The sequence below is a fragment of the Periplaneta americana genome, chromosome 5 (genome assembly GCF_040183065.1).
Source record: "Periplaneta americana isolate PAMFEO1 chromosome 5, P.americana_PAMFEO1_priV1, whole genome shotgun sequence".
In the NCBI taxonomy this organism is placed as follows: Eukaryota; Metazoa; Arthropoda; class Insecta; order Blattodea; family Blattidae; genus Periplaneta; species Periplaneta americana.
This window is the reverse complement of record NC_091121.1, coordinates 12,597,322-12,616,188: the sequence shown is the minus strand read 5'-3', so window position 1 is coordinate 12,616,188 and position 18,867 is coordinate 12,597,322. Positions and strand designations below refer to the sequence as shown.

General features: G+C 35.5%; 1 protein-coding gene across 1 annotated transcript; it reads left to right on the top strand.

Annotated features, from left to right (window-relative positions):
• Nucleotides 1–3,752: 3,752 nt before the first annotated feature.
• Nucleotides 3,753–17,596, top strand: LOC138699475 (endo-1,4-beta-xylanase A-like). The gene is made up of 3 exons (XM_069825384.1): nt 3,753–3,862; nt 13,434–13,600; nt 17,242–17,596. The coding sequence occupies exons 2-3, from the start codon at nt 13,443–13,445 to the stop codon at nt 17,477–17,479; spliced, it is 396 nt and encodes a 131-aa protein (XP_069681485.1). The 5' UTR covers nt 3,753–3,862; nt 13,434–13,442; the 3' UTR covers nt 17,480–17,596.
• The last annotated feature ends 1,271 nt before the right edge of the window (nt 17,597–18,867 follow it).

Below are 18,867 nucleotides of genomic sequence, written 5' to 3'. Positions count from 1 at the left end.
AAAAAATTAACTCGCGATATGACCAGAGATGTTAAACCGAGTATAAATAACAGCAAACAAAAATAAATAGAAAAAAATAGCTCGTTGCTAGGGAAACGTGGACAGCAGATGTGCAACAATTTGAGTGTCGTTTGTTTTGCCGCATACCGTATATGCAGGAAAACTGTTGTTGGGTGTTACAGAGTTTAATATAAACTCCTTAGACTAAAAAACGTAAAACTTTTAAAGTGTCTTTTTTTTGGTCTGCTAACTTGACACTTTAAAATCTGTACAATACTAGAGGTTTATTTTCTAAGTAAAAGGCAAAGTAAACTGGTAGGTATTGTTTTGTAACCGGAAGGTTTAGAAATATATTTCATACCATTTAAAGTTATGCCTTCGGCAATTGACTCTCAAGAGGTTGTCATCTTGTTATCTCAATCAGGAAGCAATGCTTACATAGCGTTAATGATGAAACTAAAGAACTTCTAGAAAAATATTTCCCAATCGGTATGTCATACGCTTTCCAGATCTGTTAAACAAGATTAGTCCACACCCTTTTACTTTCTCGTAATTACTTTATAATGATAACAAGGAAATAGGTCTATTGTGATTCTAAGAAAAGAAAGGGATTGCGTCTTTCACGGAAATAAAAGTTTTCCTCATGTCTCAGATTAAAAATGTGTTGTTGTTCCATCCATTTTCCGTCTGTCCGACTGGCTCTCTCCGATGTAAAATTTCTTCTAACTATTGAATGATTTTTGTTCATATTCAGTACATAAGACTCAATTCTTCCCGAAATAACACATTTACTATAAAAACATCAATACTATTAAAAGAATAATCCTTGTACAGACTATTTGTAAATTTTTATCTCGAAAACAGTCCTTAGGATTTTGTTGTAATTGAGTAAATCTCCCGTTTTCTGGTGAAAGAAAACGGTTTTGCTAGATGTCGAATTTGAGAAAATCAATTTAAGAGGTTAAACAACCAGATTTAGTCACCGATTTGGAATAGTAGTCAGCGTATCTGATTGCGAAATTGGCGGGCCCGGGATCAAATCCTGGTTGGGAAAAGTTGTCTGGTGTGGTTTTTCCGGATTTTTCCTCAACTCATTGAACGTAAATGCTGGGTAACTTTCAGCGCAGGACCCTGGGTTCATTTCTCCGTCATTATCATCTTCATCCATCCTGCCTACTTTCATACTCATATGTCATCCTATCATACGGGGCTAACAGAATGCGACCAATGGGTGCCCCAACCTCAGAACAGAATTCTTCATCATAATCAGCTAAAAAATAAGCGGGAGACGCAAATGACTACACATCAATATATCATGCGCGGCGTTAGAGAAAAAAAAAGCGATTTATGAAGCAGTAATAAATTAGTGAGCGCCCCCAGTGCTTTCATTTTGAATTGCCTAAGGAACTCAGTTATCAAGAAAGAAATCATTGACAGTTACCCATAACATAGAAGACTTCAACTTCGTCTTCGGTCAGCGCGTCTGGCCGCGAAACCAGATGGCCCGGGTTCGAATCCCGGTCGGGGCAAGTTACCTGGTTGAGATTTTTTCCGGGATTTTCCCTCAATCCAATACGAGCAAATGCTGGGTAACTTCCGGTGCCGGACCCCGGACTCATTTCACTGGCATTATCACCTTCATTTCATTCAAACGCTAAATAACCTGAGATGTTGATACAGCGTCGTAAAATAACCAATAAAAAAACTTCTGTTTACATTATTAATCAACATGATTTAGACTTAGGCTTAATATTACAGTCTTTGAATTTACTGTAGCTACATAGAAAGATACTTGGGCTGATTATCTGGTTGGATTTTTTCGAAGATTCTCTCGACTGTAAGTCGATTGCCGGGTAAACGCATGGCGAATCCTCTGCCTTACCTCGCTAAATACCATTTTATTATCACCAAATACATCGACGTAAATTAACCTAGTAGTTGATAGAGCGTCGTTAAATAACAGACTAGAAAAAAACATTAATATTAGATCGCCTCATAAGTAATATCGTTTTTAAGTTCGATATTTTAATTAATTTGTATCGTATCTGTCATGAGGAGTGGATTTGCTTACTTTTACCCCTCTGGAATTAATCTCATCCGAGCTTTACCAGTCTTACTAAGTACATAGAAGATGCCTTTCTTGGAAAAAACGAAACCACGTTCCTTGCAGGCTCCTATGATTTTTAAGTAACTGCACTTGGCATTGGAAAGGGTCGTAATGTACGCCTTCAAAAAAGGCTCGATTTTCTTGGGAATTGCTGCTGTGAGACACCGTGCACTCTGACTATGAGATCACTCACTACTGATCTGTCACCTCTCACCACAGTTCACCTGTCGTGTTACTCCTAACGCACAAGATGTCATTCAAAAATCGTTTCCAGAGATCGGAAACAACCTTCCGTATTCATAAAGTAATATCTAAAGAAGCCACACTTACACGAACAAATTACCGATCACTATCCATTACTAGGGATCAGGTATCTTCGAACGCCAGTGTACCATCGATACTTAGCGCGGCACGCTAGAGCAGTGGTATTCAGCTTCTTAAGGATATGAAAAATTTAAAATAAGCATAGGCCTATACGTTTCATGAATGATCACAGTTAATAAAATCTTTTCTGCTAGAGGAAATTTGAAGCGCAAATTTGAATCGCGTAGATTTGTTAATAATTTATTTCATAACGTATAGTGTCGTGATGGAATTAATCAAAATCTTATTGGAATAATGAATAATCCTAATATACTGGTAATTCAATTTAATGTCTTGCAGCTCCGCTTGTTATGTTAATCGTGCTCCTATAATATTAATAAAGAGCCACCGGCGTAGCTCAGTCGGCTAGGCGCTTCTCTACCGACCCGGAGTTGCGCTTGGGCGCGGGTTCGATTCCTGCTTGGGCTAATTACTTGGTTGGGAGTTTTCCGAGGTTTTCCCAACCGTAAGGCAAATGTCAGGTAATCAAAGGCTAATCCTCGGCCTCATCCCGCCAAATACCATCTCGCAATCACCAATCCCATCGACGCTACATAACTCGTAGTTGATACAGCGTCGTTAAATAACCAAAAAATAATAATTAAGAATGACATACGTCAAGTGTATGTTGACCGTTGTACGTAGGCTCGGTTTTTTTGCTTTTTGTATTAAAATCTCGTTTCCCTCTCCTTATATTTGCGCTCTAGAGTTCATATGAAGGGTTCAGAGCCATAGTGGGACAAGCGCCATTTATCAAAAACGGAGAAAGCAAGGGTTAAAGTTAAGTGAATGCCATAGTTTAATGAAGATTGACATATCATGTAGTTTTAATGTGTATACTTTATATTACTCGCTATATGTTTCCATTGAATTATGGTAATAACTTCATTTAACACTTGTTTTCTACGGGTTTAGTAAATGGCGCTTGGCCCACTATGGTTCTGAACCCTTCATATATAATCGTTAAATTTCTTCTCGATATTGCAGTAGGAGGCTTTTTACACAGACATTCTCTATTGCTGTTATGTAAGATGTGAATTATTCTTTCTTTCCCTTTTGATTCCACCTCCCTCCTTGTATAGTAAAAATTCCCTACTGGAAAAGGTCTGAATTCAACACTGGTACCGGTAATACATAGACGTGGTGCCACAATTCTACGTACATAACCTGATCACTGAAATATATTTCTACATAGTGAATACGAGTAAATTTTGTTTCGTCTATGACTTCCTAAAACTGTTGCGATCGAAATTAATCATCGTTTGAGAAGACTGTGACCCACCGATAAGATAACTTGCTCCCGCACCCATGATGTACAGTATATATTATCTACGGTTTCCCGATGCAGTCAACATTCGTCTGAAGATCCCTCACTGGAAAACTAGCTAACAGGTAAGTGTTCATAATTTTTACAGTCACTTGTTTCACTACTAACAAGTGAAGAAACTACATAGATTTATGGCCTGCTTCTCCAAGAAATGTTTAATTTGGCCTAACTAGTGTTAAATTAACAGTCTGTTTATTTTTAACGTTTTGTTAATGTATTTTCCATTTCTTCAACATCGTTTTGTTTAAAACAACCAACACTTAACTATAACAGTCGTTAACACTATTTTAACCACTCAATAGCATTGGTAATGATTTTGCTCATGTAAGGCACTTTTTTATTGGCTGATATTATTTTTTAAATTCTGTATTGTAGAGTAAGTCATGAAACATGTACAGGGACATCATTTTATTTTTACTAACATTTTTAATATTAACCTGGCTATATCTCTGGATTAAAGGTCTAGAACCGGAAACACCGCTTGCTCCCCCTTCCAAGACTGGAGTTCGATGATACTGGCGTAATATACAAATCACTTTACTAGGCATAGGAGGGAAGAAAAGTAGTTCATCCATTTACGTAAACTAAGAAATATCGCAATTTTGAGTTTGATAATTTTCATTAGGTTTTTGTTAAATAAAAATACAGTACTGTATTAACACTTAGTGTTTTACTCACGAATTGAGCTATCCATTCGGACGTATTAATTATGCAGTGTATATTGTACTGTTACAGCACATTAGCGTACAATATAGAGAATGAAGTTAAATTGAAAAATAATCATAATATGGATATTTAAACACATTTTTGAAAATGGTGGTCGTTCATTTCGATATAGGCTTCAGTTCTTGTGTGCATATTATCACACTATAGACTATTGTAATACCTAATTCCAATTACCATTTTCGTCCTTCGTACGAGTAACTCATGTTGAAATAATTCTATACCTACTCTATAAAAGAGTAGGGCCTACCTTACGTACTGTAAATTTAATCTTCACTTCTGCCCGAACCGAAAACATAAAATTACTTAGAAATTCTATCTCCCGTCCGTCCAAGTGGTTTTGTCGCAGGGTCGGAGAAAAGGGGGGAAAACACGTGACAGTTAATTACTTAACGAGGCCCTTTTATTTAAGTTATTTTAAACAGTTGTATAGTATTACGTAAACGTCCAATTCCTAACAGAAATTAAAGTTTTCAGAAAAGTTCTAAGACAACCCAGCTACTAGACTTTACAGAGGGACGAACAGAAGCAGTTGGGGGAAACCGGGATGCGACGTAGGCAGACGGACGACAGTACCTGTGCGAAAATATGATTCATTCGTCACTGGAAAACGCGAACATATTTCTGGAACGTACTATACTCACTAACTCCGTACTGCATACGCGGCCTCGGTTCTGTGTGGAAGTTTACTAGTAGAGGGGATGGGAGTGAAGTACATTCAAAAACTCAGGTACAATAAAAATTGAAGTAAAAATAAAATGATGTCCCTGTATAAAACCATAACCTGGTACAGTAGGCCATGGCCGATAAAGAAGAAGACAAATGAAAGTTGTAGGTGACTACTATTGAATAATAATATTATTACAAAGTGAGGTTATAGTACTAATGCTAATAGATGACTTCTCAAAGAAATGACTTTTGCTGAAAACTTTTTAATATAATACTCACTGTGTATTTTGAAACTCTATTGACATTGGCTATAATTAGTTGACAAGAGCCAGTATCATAGAATCAAGAGTAAATAGTAGATGCTGAATTGAAGTAAGTGGTATATTTCTGCTTGTAGGATTTCAAATCTGGTTTAAATTTCTTGTAAATTTTGAGGCCTACTTGTTTTGAAAATCTATATTGTCACAAATTGAGTAACATGCATAGTAGGCCTACATAAATCATCATTCCTAGTTACCTTGCAACGTTAAGATCCTACGTTTTCTAATAAATACTAGCTCAGCATCAAAATAAGCAGCCAATATGACAATCAGTTCACTTTTGAAGATTATCTTCCCTATATTAGCTTCCTAAAGTGTTTTTTGAAAGTTATGTTATCAGTCATTCACGAAACATTGATTAAAGAGAGAAATAAAATATTATTATCACAACTTCTGTTGGAACAGCTGTGGTGTCATCTCCCATATTTAACTATCTGTCAAATGAATTAATTGCATAAAATCCTACATTTAAAGTTAACAAACACTTAACAATCTGTTAAGCCAAACTATTGTTGAAGACATGAAAAAACTATATTTTAACAAACTGTTTACAGTTTAACATTCGTTAAATGTTCTAATAATTCTTGGAGAAACCGGTCATTAGCCTAATACATTTAACTACATAATTCACCATAATTAACTATTGAACATACAGAGTTTGAAATTCTTACGTCATAAAACTGTGTTTAGGTATAAAGATGTCACATTGTTATTTCAATCTAGCGCTTATCTTCACTTCACACATGTTCATTATACCTGATCGACAGGAAACATAAATAATTTCTGAGCGAATTATCAATGTAAAGGGTTATAATTGGTTGATATCTAATACTTCGTTCCACATGACTGGTCTGAATGAAATGACAAACGGACAAACAGATTAGTTACCCGTACTGTAATTATGCACCCACCATCAATGTCTATATATAATTTGAACTGGTAATGGAAATTACTGGAAAACGGCTGAACGGATTTTAATAAATGACCCTTCATTTTCAAGCTTCGAACCCAAAGTTTTTCAGAAAAATAGTAATTTTTAGTGAAATGTCAATTTTCCTACATCATTTTCATATTTTCCGAAATCCATCTGTCGTCAGTTTTGAGTAATAGGTAATGGTCCTTTCAGAATAAAACAAAACAAAACACAAACACACTACAATAAACAATATCACACGAAGGTTATGACCTGCATGATTGCTAAAGATGGCTGACATAATGCCAATATGTCGTGCTTCATTTGTGTAAGTTTTTTTGAACGTTTCTGTAATATTGGTTATTAAAAACTTCAAGACTTACTAAAAAGAAGATTCTCTGCTGTGTAATTTTCTGAGTACAGCTGTCTGTGTATTGGATATTAAAAACTACAAAACGTAAGAATGTTTGATGACATTATTAACATTAAAAATGAAATATTATTATAGTGAATGCCATTATGTATTTATCACCAATTATACAGATTAATGCTTTATTGATGATATGAAAGCGAAACTTTTGGGGTTATATTTATAAGTAGGCGTAGAGAATATCTGAAGTTAGATCTTCATTTTTATAATATTTACTGATTGACGGCTATATAGTAGTATATACAAAACTTACGTAAGATAACAATATTGTTATTAAAGTGAAATATTTTTATAGTTATTAGTCAAGTGGTATGGGTATTTCCATATATTTAATGGCGGTATGGTATAGATATTTAAAGCTGAAAGTTAGAATTTATAAACCAGTTATGCTACCGGTTGTTCTTTATGGTTTTGAAACTTGGATTTTCACTTTGAGAGAGGAACAGAGATTAAGTGTGTTCGAAAATCAGATGCTTAGAAAAATATTTGGGGCTAAGAGGGATGAAGTCATAGGAGAATGGAGAAAGTTACACAATGCAGAACTACACGCATTGTATTCTTCACCTAACATAATTAGGAACATTATTATTATTATTATTATTGTATCTCCAATGGGGGGTAGCCCTATTTTACATATGTATGCTAGGGCTATAGTTTTACACAAAAAATAGGCCTAAGCTTAAAACAAATTGAAAAGAAAAATAAATTAGCTTATACAATGGAAATGAAACCTAAACAATCCGTAATTTAAACATTGCGATTGCAAATCAAACTTCAGTCATCAATTGAGACATACAGAAAATAGTTACAACACATAAACATAACATTTCTTATAGCGGTACTCTATAATACAATTAAGCAACTTTCCCTAACATACATCATAAATTAATACACAATAGTCACACAAACACAATCAAGCATCCCACAACTATAACTCACATACACAACAAATCAAGCATCCTCTACAGCACATACACTTCAACATGATAACTATACTTTTAAAAGTTACAAATTTGGCTGCAAAAGAATAAATAGGACACTGTTACTAAATACTGTTATTTCTACAAGGTCTTAAATACACCTGTAATAAATATGTGAAATTTCTTTATGCAACATTGCTTCAGAAGAACTTTTGTAATTGGTGGTGAGAAAGTTGTATCACACATGCTAAGGTGGGTTTCTAGTCGGTATCTCTTGCGTTCTTGTAGTGGGCACTCAAATAACAGGTGGTCGACTGTTTGTGTGGGGTGTTCACAGGGACATGAAGAGCCATTTGGGTTGTCAATTTTGAAACGTTCAAAATATGAATTAAATTTTCCGTGTCCAGTCATAATTAGGAACATTAAATCCAGACATTTGAGATGGCAGCGCATGTAGCACGTATGGGTTAATCTAGAAATGGTATAGAGTGTTAATTGGAAGACCTGAAGGGAAAAGACCTTGAGGGAGGCAGACGTAGATGGGAGGATAATATTAAAATCGGTTTGAGAAAGGTGGGATATGATGGTAGAGACTGGATTAATCTTGCTTAGGATAGGGACTTCCAAAATGTATGGTATTCTTCATTGAAAATAAATTTGAATTGTAATGAACTTATTTGTAGCATTTGCTGCACAAGCCCCTAGTTTAGAATAATAAAAGCAGGTAACTTCAATCTTTGGTGGACGCTTTTCCCAATCCATTTTTCCCACAAGCTCTATAGCTACAGTACACTGTTATGTTCGATGTCAGATTGCATATTTGCCAGTCGTCTCGCGATTCAAGTACTACGAGTATACAAAGCTTGCCTTCTTCCGAGCGACAGCATCAGGGCTTCCGAACTACCAAACTCGTAATAATAATATTTCAAATGCTATTTAACTTAAGGTCGAGTTCGAAAAAAAAAATCGTAGAAAATTTGTTATAAATGCGACTTTTCAGTGTACAAAATTTGAAGGACCTAGCCATACTTCTAGCGTTGAACGTTCCCTTGTTACTCATATCTGGACGTGCATGGATATGTTGCACCTTGTGACATGAAAGATGGCAACTTCCGCAGGAACATCTGTATGCATGAAGCACTAACAAACATTCATAGACACGGAGCTGATAAGACCCACTGTAGACAGACTTAGCTAGATAAACTAAGTAAATACAATGAACAAAGATTTCCTTAACAACGGATACTTGGATTCTTGTTCAGTGATCTCTAGCACTATACCAACGTTTATCAGACTTCGGAGTTACTATTAGGGGAGAGTCGGGTAGTATCGGACTTCGGGTAATATCGGACAGTGAGTTTCTTTCATCTACCACACAATGATAGTACCTGATTGACATGGTTACGTTTCTGTGACGTCGCATAGAGAAACGTAACCATGTCATTCAGGTACTACCATATGGTGGTAGATGAAAGAAACGCACTGTCCGATATTACCCGATGTCCGATACTACCCGACTCTCCCCTACTACATCATAAGAGATGGATGTAAAGTAAGTGCATAACACCATTAAGTTGATTAATAGTACATTACGCAACGAGCCTATAATGATAGTAATTAAGACGCAAGTATGTCTTAATTACCATTGCAGGCAAGTTTCATACGACTTTTTATGCTCGACCGTATTTCTAACTTAAAATTATTCAGAAGTATTCATTTTATTTGTATCTGACAGAAGCTCGGAAGTGACCTTGTTCATAGCTCGTTAATTGTGAGATGTGCGCAGACGCGAAAGTATTGATTTTTTCCGAGGAACAATAATGTCATTGACCTTGATGTAATATAACATGAACTAATTTTGATATAACCTGGAAATTGATTTAGAATTGAAAAACGAGATGACAAATTGAATTTATTTGAATATTATTTACAATTAATGCTAATTATTATAGTAGCAGAACATAACCTTCTGCGACAGTATTGGATTTCCAGCCTCCGTGACGTTTCCCTCGTTGTCTTTCGATCGCATATCCGAGAATAATCGAAAACCTGAACTTTAATGAATAGGTGTACTTTAATGACATGCATTAAAGGACTGCTACCAGGTGTATAATTACTACATTTCGGCATGGTCGAGCATAAAAAGTTCTTTGACATTAAAATTATTTAAGGAATTGAGTTAAAAAAAAATTGGTCAAGCAATCAAAATATTTCTCGTTCACTTACTAAGGTAAAAGTAAGATGTTTTCGCCTCTACGTCTTCTTTGAGGTCCAGGAGTGGTTTTTGCATAGCAATTAATTATTTGAGAGATAAATTATCTTTTATTCTTTTTTTCATTAAATAACTTCAACGTTAAAGACCATGTTGAAGCATGTCGTTAATTTTTAGTCAGCGGTAATTCCTCGTAGTTCGAGTACAAATATGTCCCTATGATAGCAGTGAGGATTTTGAAATGCCCCCCCTCCTTTTTTTCAGACAAAGGTAATGTTATAGTAGGCCCTATTCTATACGAAGATTGTATGCCATAAATTAAAATTTCCAAAGTTTATTTTGATGTCGCATAACATTTTAAACAAATTTTAAAAAGAAAGCATTTTAACAGTATAATTTTATTTTTAGCTCATGTTACAATATTATATGTAATGTTCAAATGAATGAATTACTTAATATATATAGACCGGAGGGAAAAAGACCTTCGGGGAGGCTGATAGGCCTATGTAGATGGGAAGATAATATTAAAATGGATTTGATGGAGGTGGGATATGATGGTAGGGACTGGATTAATTTTGCGCAGGATAGGGACTGATGGCGGGCTTATGCGAGGGCGGCGATGAACCTCCGGGTTCCTTAAAAGTCATTTGTAAGTTGTAAACTGCTTCATATGTGAGCAGTATTGTATCTCGTTTCACAAATTTTTCTTCTTCTCGAAACCACATTTTTCAAGTTCAAAATGCTTTTTTCGCATGCAATATTAACGAAATTCAATGACAATATTCGTACGTGTCCATGCATCCTATATTATCTGATATCTAACATGAGAAATGTTAAGTATCTTGAAAATTAACAGCTAAAAATGATTATGCAAATAAAAAAAATTGATAAATAAATGTCTGATATTCAAACATTTCAGTCGCCCTGCGTGGCGCTGTCTTTTTGTGCCCGATGTTGCTGGTTCGATTCCGGCCCAGGTCGATGGCATTTAAGTGTGCGAGAGTAGTTAAAAAAAACATAATTTACATTTACAGTCATTAAATTTAATGGACTGAGGCAAACCCTAGGAAAAATCCCGGAGAAGTAACTTAACCCTTAAATTGGCAAAACTTCATTTCTCACACTACTTTATTAAACGGTGTCGGACTGTAAAGAAAACAACTAACGCAATGTTCATATTTTATATGTTGTACAATATTATAGTATTGTGAAATTTTAATTGAAGTCAATGGGTCTCTTTTATTATTAGATTAGCCGTACCCGTGCGCTCCGCTGCACCCGTTAGAAATAAATATAAAGTAATTGCATAATTAAAATAGGACATTTGATCCAGGGAACATTCGTGTTTGAAAGAAGGATAAATCGTTTATTATGTTACGCCTACTTAATTTAAATTGTATTAAAAAAAAATAAAATGCGATCATTTTGATCCAGAGACCACTCATTTGGACATAAAAATTATTTTAGGAAATACAGGAAACGAATGCCTATTAGGTTTTCTGTGCATAAGAAGCTATTTTAATCTAACCTGTCCTCGATTCACTCAGAAGTTACTGTAATAACATTATAGCATTATGTCCATCTAGAGAAACTACACTTTCCAATGGTGAAATAATAATTAATTATACAAATCGGTTAATTAGCTTCCGATATTACTTCATACAAACACAGAAACATTCTCTGTAGGCTACCGTATGTTTCATAGCTTTCGATTGTTGTTGTCCAAGGCCCCTTATAGACGAAGTCATTTGTTTTTTATTTCATTACACAGCCTTAGATGGCGTTGTTTATTGTAATTTTGAAACTCATTTATCTCATTAAATACCAGTCCTATAAAAATTTTGCATGGAATAAAACTTATCGGAAATTATTTAAAAAAAACTTTTGTTATGTAATATTTTTCACGAAAATTAATAATAAGGGAGATATTTCGATTCATTTAATTCAAGCCCCCTTATAACCACCCTTTTAAATAAAATATTTTGAATGCCATATAGCCCAAATTCTAAGTTACAACGAACTTAATTTATATTCCAATTTTCATATAAATCGGTTCAGCCATTATCGCGTGAAAAGGTAACAAACATACAGACAGACAGACAGACAGACATACAAACAAACATTTCAAAAAAGCGATTTTCGGTTTCAGGGCGGTTAATTATATATGTTAGGACCAATTATTTTTGGAAAATCGAAAATTACCAGAAAAATTTCGGCTACAGGTTTATTATTAGTATAGATGTTCTCATTCTTCTAATAGTCCTCCAAGTATAAGCCGATCTATTATATCCCAATGAGACAAGGATGTGGAATGTCACCATCTCTATTTAAGATCTATCTAGAAACTGTTTTGAGTCAATGGAATTAAATAAATCGAAATATGTCGCTTATTATTGATTTTTGTGAAAAATGTTACATAACAAAAGTTTCTTTAAGAATAATTTCCGATAAGTTTTATTCCTTGAAAAATTTTGATAGGACTGATATTTAATGAGATAAATAAGTTTTAAAATTAAAATAACTGTCATCTAAGGCCGAATAATGAAATAAAAAACAAATGACTTCGTGTATAAGGGGCCTTGGACAGCAACAATCGAAAGCTATGAAAGATAGCCTACAGAGAATGTTTCTGTGTTTGTATGAAGTAATATCGGAAGCTAAATTAACCGATTTGTATAATTAATTATTATTATTTCACCATTGGAAAGTGTAGTTTCTCAAGATGGACATAATGCTATAATGTTATTACAGTAACTTCTGATATAATATAATGTAATATAATATAATATAATATAATATATGTAATGTAATATTATATAATATAAGTTATTTGAAGGGTTCAGAACCATAGTGGGTCAAACGCCATTTACTGAATACGTAGAAAACAAGGGTTAAAATTAAGTTATTACCATAATTCAATGGAAACCTATAACAAGTAAAATAAAGTGTACACATTAAATCTAAATGATGTCAATGTTCATTAAGCTATGGTTGCATGTAATAATAATTAGAAACATTGTCAAGGAATTGTCATTGCACCAATGAGTGGTCTCTGGACCAAAATGATCGCATTATAATTATTTGGATGCAATTTAAATTAAGTAACATTAAACGATTAATTTTTGTACTTCCACCCCAAACAATTATACCATATTGAATTATAGACTGAATAATGGCTGATGTAGTTGATACAGCGTTGTTAAACAACCAAGTAAAAGTATTTTTAAAATATAGTGATTTTAAAGCTATAGTTAAAAATGGTCAAGTCCTAGGATCTTAACGGAGTCGTATTAGCTGCGAGACAAATTTGAATAGGTGGAACTGGTAACATTGAGAAGGCATTTGGTGAGACAAGACCAAGAAGTCGCCTTTTCCCTTTACATTATAAGAATTCGGTTTCCAGTAGAACATTGAAGCTCATTCCACGTACGTTTCTATGGTGATTCCAGTGATACAAGATGCCCTTCATTATCAAGAGTGTGTCTACTGGAATGGTCTTGGACGTCAGGAACGCCGAAAGGAGGAGCGGAGCAGAGGTTGTCATGTGGCCCTACAACGGAGGAGACAACCAAATTTGGGAATACAAGAACAACATGATCTACAGTAAGCTCAGCGGGTAAGTGCCCTTTATTACACCACGTTATTTTCAAAGTAATATAGTACATACTTATAAGCAGGCTTCGAGACTTTGGACCCGATACAATAAGTTTACTGTGCATGCACTATAGGTTGTTGACTCGCTGCAGGTAGATAGAGATGTGTTGAGGTAACAACGTTCCTATTTAGAGTAGAATACGGTAGTATGGGGAAACACACATATGTACATTCTGAAAGTAAATATACATTACACAATGATAATGTCAAAATAATGTGAAAAGCATGTATTCTCCTGTCTTTTATAAGCATTTGTGTTTAATTACACAGTGTTAATGGTGGAAATAAGCATGTAGCAATTTTAATTTTCTCATTTAACCTATTGGTCGTCTTCAGGAAGTGCAGTTACAGTACCGAATTGCAGCCACCGGCGTGGCTCAGTCGGTTAAGGCGCTTGCCTGCCGGTCTGAAGTTGCGTTCGGGTGCGGGTTCGATCCCCGCTTGGGCTGATTACCTGGTTGGGTTTTTTCCGAGGTTTTCTCCAACCATAATGTGAATACAAGGTAATCTCTGGCGAATCCTCGGCCTCATCTCGCCAAATATCATCTCGCTATCACCAATCTCATCGACGCTAAATAACCTAGTAGTTGATACAGCGTCATTAAATAACCAACTAAAATAAAAAATAAAAAAAAGTACCGAATTGCAATGTACCTACTACAAGATACATTCTCAGTGTCTCAAACGTAAATCTTTTTCGGTTACCTGCCAAAGTTTGTACTGTAGAAAGCTGCGCTCTACGTCGCATGACGTGATAAGAGCAAAACGAAAAAAACTTAACATCATTGCAGTCTCTTAGAGACAGTCCTTTATTCTCGGTTGACTCTATGTCCACTAATTTGCTGTTTATATTACACAATGTTCCACATCCGTTATTTTTACTTAAAATTGATTTCCACTTCTGTTTCGTCTCATTAATTCTCTGCATCATTTTCTAAATTATTTTGAGGGCTTCCGGCATCTCTTGCTCTGACTTTTCTAACCGTGTAATAGTTTCATACACAGTTTGTATGAAAACCAAATTATTCGTCAGAACCTTCAAATCCAGAGCGTTTTCCTTTGCGTATTTATTGCCATTCATTCAATAGCATCCCCACCCACTGTATGCTTTACCACTATACTCAGTACGGAATTCTCACTGAACTGCTTCTATTGGGTCCGAAGTCTCGAAGACTGCTTATAAGTGCCGTCTCACTTGTTAGTGTTATTTCATGTTAGGGTCAACTCGAATTTTGTTCAGTAATGCTAGGTGTCCGGATTAAAAGTATCCAACATAAAAACATATAGGCTGTTTCAAAAGTGTTAGCCAAAATTTTGGAGATAAAAAGTGAAAACAAAGAGATCCAAAGAAGTTGTAGTAAATAATTGGTCCGCAATTTAACCGTTGCATTTAGCTCGTAAACAGTTAATTCGCGGATGCATGTTTACTAGAACTGTTTTGGTTCTCTTCTTTTATACTCCCCATTCCTAAATTTTTACCATCACTTCTGAAACACACTGTATATATATATATATATATATATATATATATATTACAAACGGTTATGGATTATACTATCATTAAAATAACTGTGAAAATTTCCTCTTGAGAATATGCATTACTTTATAGTTCTCTACCCAAAGACAAGTCTTTCCCTGCAAATCCAGCATTCTCCCTTCTTCTTTATTCTGCCTTCCTCTTCATCTCCGCATATGATACATATATCTTAATATTGTCTGTCACCTGAAATCTTCTTCTCCACGAACTTTTCTCCCGGACACTATTTTTTCCAATGCATCTTTCAGTAGGCAGTTCCTTCTCAGTCAGAGGACCAACCAATTTATTTTTCTCTTCCTGATCAGCTTCAGCATCATTCTTTCTTCACTCACTCTTTCCAACACAGCTCCATATCTTATTCTGTCTGTCCATTTCACACGTTCCCTTCTTCTCCATATTCACATTTCAAATGCTTCTAGTCGCTTCTCTTTACTTCGTCGTAATGTCCATACAATGCCACATTCCACACAAAGCACTTTGCTAGTCTTTTCCTCAGTTCATTTTCCAGAGGTCCGCACAAGATACTCCTTTTTTATATTAAAAGCTTCCTTGGCCAATGCTATCCTCCTTTTGACTTCCTGGCAGCAGCTCATGTTACTGCTTAAAGAACACCTCAAGTATTTGAAGCAATCCACTTGGTCTAATGCCTTATTTTGAATTCGCAAGTTTACCTTCTTTATTTTTCTTCCGATAATCATGGCCTTTGTCTTGTTTGCATTTATCTTCATCCCATACTTCTCACAGTTGTCATTTAGCTCTACTAGCATATCCCTTAGTATCATCTCCTTTTTTGCTAACTATACCATATCACAGTCTACTATATACAGTCACGAAGCTTGAGTTTTGTGGGTGCTAGAAACAATAGACTGCGACGGTACTATTTTCCATTGCCTGTAATGAGGCGATATTAGCGATCCTAGTGGTGAGCAACTATCTAATGTTTGCATATTTACTCCGTATTGAGCTTCGCGACTGTATATACTAGACTGTGACCATATCATCAGCAAATGTTGTGCGCTTAATTTTTACAACCTCCTACTATCACCCGTCCTATGGTCTGAAAACAAGTGTTCACTAAATCCTCCAATTAGATGTTGAACACGGTAGGTATTACAGGTCGTCTTATTTCACCATTATTATTATTACTTACTTACTTACTTACTTACTTACTTACTTACTTACTTACTTACTTACTTACTTACTGGCTTTTAAGGAACCCGGAGGTTCATTGCCGCCCTCACATAAGCCCGCCATTGGTCCCTATCCTGAGCAAGATAAATCCAGTCTCTACCACCTTATCCCACCCCCCTCAAATACATTTTAATATTATCTTCCCACCTGCGTCTTAGCCTCCCCAAAGGTCTTTTTCCCTCCGGCCTCCAAACTAACACTCTATATGCATTTCTAGATTCGCCCATACATGCTACATGTCCTGCCCATCTCAAACGTCTGGATTTTATGTTCCTAATTATGTCAGGTGAAGAAAACAATCCGTGCAGCTCTGCGTTGTGTAACTTTCTCCATTCTCCTGTAACTTCATCCCTCTTAGCCCCAAATATTTTCCTAAGAACCTTATTCTCAAACACTCTTAGTCTCTAAAAGTGAGAGTCCAAATTTCACAACCATACAGAACAACCGGTAATATAACTGTTTTATAAATTCTAACTTTCAGATTTCTTGACAGAATACTAGATGACAAAAGCTTCTCAACCGAATAATAACAGGCATTTCCAATATTTATTCTGCGTTTAATTTCCTCCCGAGCGTCATTTATAAATATAAATTACTGTTGCTCCAAGATATTTGAATTTTTCCACCTCTTCGAAAGATAAATCTCCAATTTTTATAGTTCCATTTCGTACAATATTCTGGTCACGAGACATAATCATATACTTATTATTATTATTATTATTATTATTATTATTATTATTATTATTATTATTACACTGCATGCAATAAACTGATCAACCCGATACATAACTTAAGTCTATTTGATAACAGAGAATAATAGGTAAACAAATTCTCGCAAGTGACTGACTCAGTTATGAACTCTCTTCAATTCTCAGGTATGTGCTCGACGTCGCTGGGGGTAATCCAGGGGCCGGTGTCATCACATATCAGGTCAACAGGGGCACGAATCAGAAATGGTACTTCGACGATGATTTTACCATCCGCAACGGCACGGGGCTCGTAATGGACATCGAAGGAGGCAACAACTACCAGGGCGTGCGGGTGGTAGGCTTCCACAAGCACGGAGGCCACAACCAGAAGTTCCGAATCGAGCCATACAACAAGACGCATTAGAGATCTGACTGCGCACGCGCAAATAAAGACAACGTACTTGTAATTCCAAACAAACTACTGTATTATGTACTAAAATATTAATTCTCGAATTCTCTGAATAAAGTAATGATTTTATAACTTTGTGTCGTGATATATTCAAACATCGAAAGTTTCCGTGCTGTATCGAGGTTCATGTTTTAATCTTTCTGTGTTCTTGTTATTTATATCTTCTATATACAGAGTAATTTATATAGAACTGACACTTTTCTTTCATTAATTGTTTCAAAACGAATTGTGCTGGCGACAACTTATTATACCTAAAATGTAGAGGAATTTTGGGAGATTATTTACCTCTATAGCAAATGTTGAAAATGTCCTCCATCCTACATAAGGCACAACTCAACAAGTCGTTCCATGTTACTGGCCACTCGTTGGAGGACTCTGTTGTCAATAGCTTGAATCTCCTGTGTGATGTTGTGCTTCAGATCGTCCAATGTCTGTCTCTCTGACACATTAAATAGGTGTACCCTGTCTCCTGCGACAAACGTCTTAATGATTTTTTGGATGACTGCTCCAGTCGTGCTCTTACGTCAACAACAACCGTCGGAAGCCTAGATGAACGATGCTTGCCCTTTTCACTCACCAGAGATCCAGTTGTTTCCAATTTGTTTACCAGTCCCAGTATTGTGTTTCTTTTGGGAGGATTGCGAACACCAAATTCTCTCTGGTATGCCTTTTGAGTAGTTGTAATTGAATTCGTAATCCAGTATTGCTTCACAAGGAAGAGTCGTTGATTTAATGTGTACTGCATTTTCACGTTGACACAAAATGTCGAAAACAGCTGCCAACAATAGGAATAAAACATAAACATCTGCGCATCTAGTGCTGCCAACAATAGGAATAAAACATAAACATCTGCGCATCTAGAGACAAGGAATCGAAACTCCAGAACATTCTGCTTAATTTGGTCCTAAAATTGGGTCAGTGCTGCCAACAATAGGAATAAAACATAAACATCTGCGCATCTAGTGACAAGGAATCGAAACTCCAGAACATTCTGCTTAATTTGGTGCTAAAATTGGGTCATTGAATGAATTTCCAACGGAATAATTAAAGAAAGAAATGTGTCAGTTCTATATAAATCACTCTGTATAATATATAAAAAGCTTCACTTATAAAAAGGTTGCCAGACGTGACAAAGCGTATTACATATAATTTGGAAACACACCTAAAAGGTAAAATGATATATATTTGAAACGGTTAGGGAATCGAATATACAAAATGTCAGGAAACTTTATACCTAAGTAGCATTTGTGCTCATTTACAGTTAAGAAAGGGGGAAATAAAAATCATCAGATAGGTTAGAATGATTTGAATGCTATATACCGCGAGAAAAATAATAGTACGGA

What these genes read in the sequence shown, in the direction of transcription:
- LOC138699475 (XM_069825384.1), top strand. Translation starts at nt 13,443, where the DNA reads ATGCCCTTCATTATCAAGAGTGTGTCTACTGGAATGGTCTTGGACGTC. An exon ending in ATCTACAGTAAGCTCAGCGG is followed by an intron (nt 13,601 to 17,241) that starts GTAAGTGCCCTT and finishes TTCAATTCTCAG; the next exon opens with GTATGTGCTCGACGTCGCTG.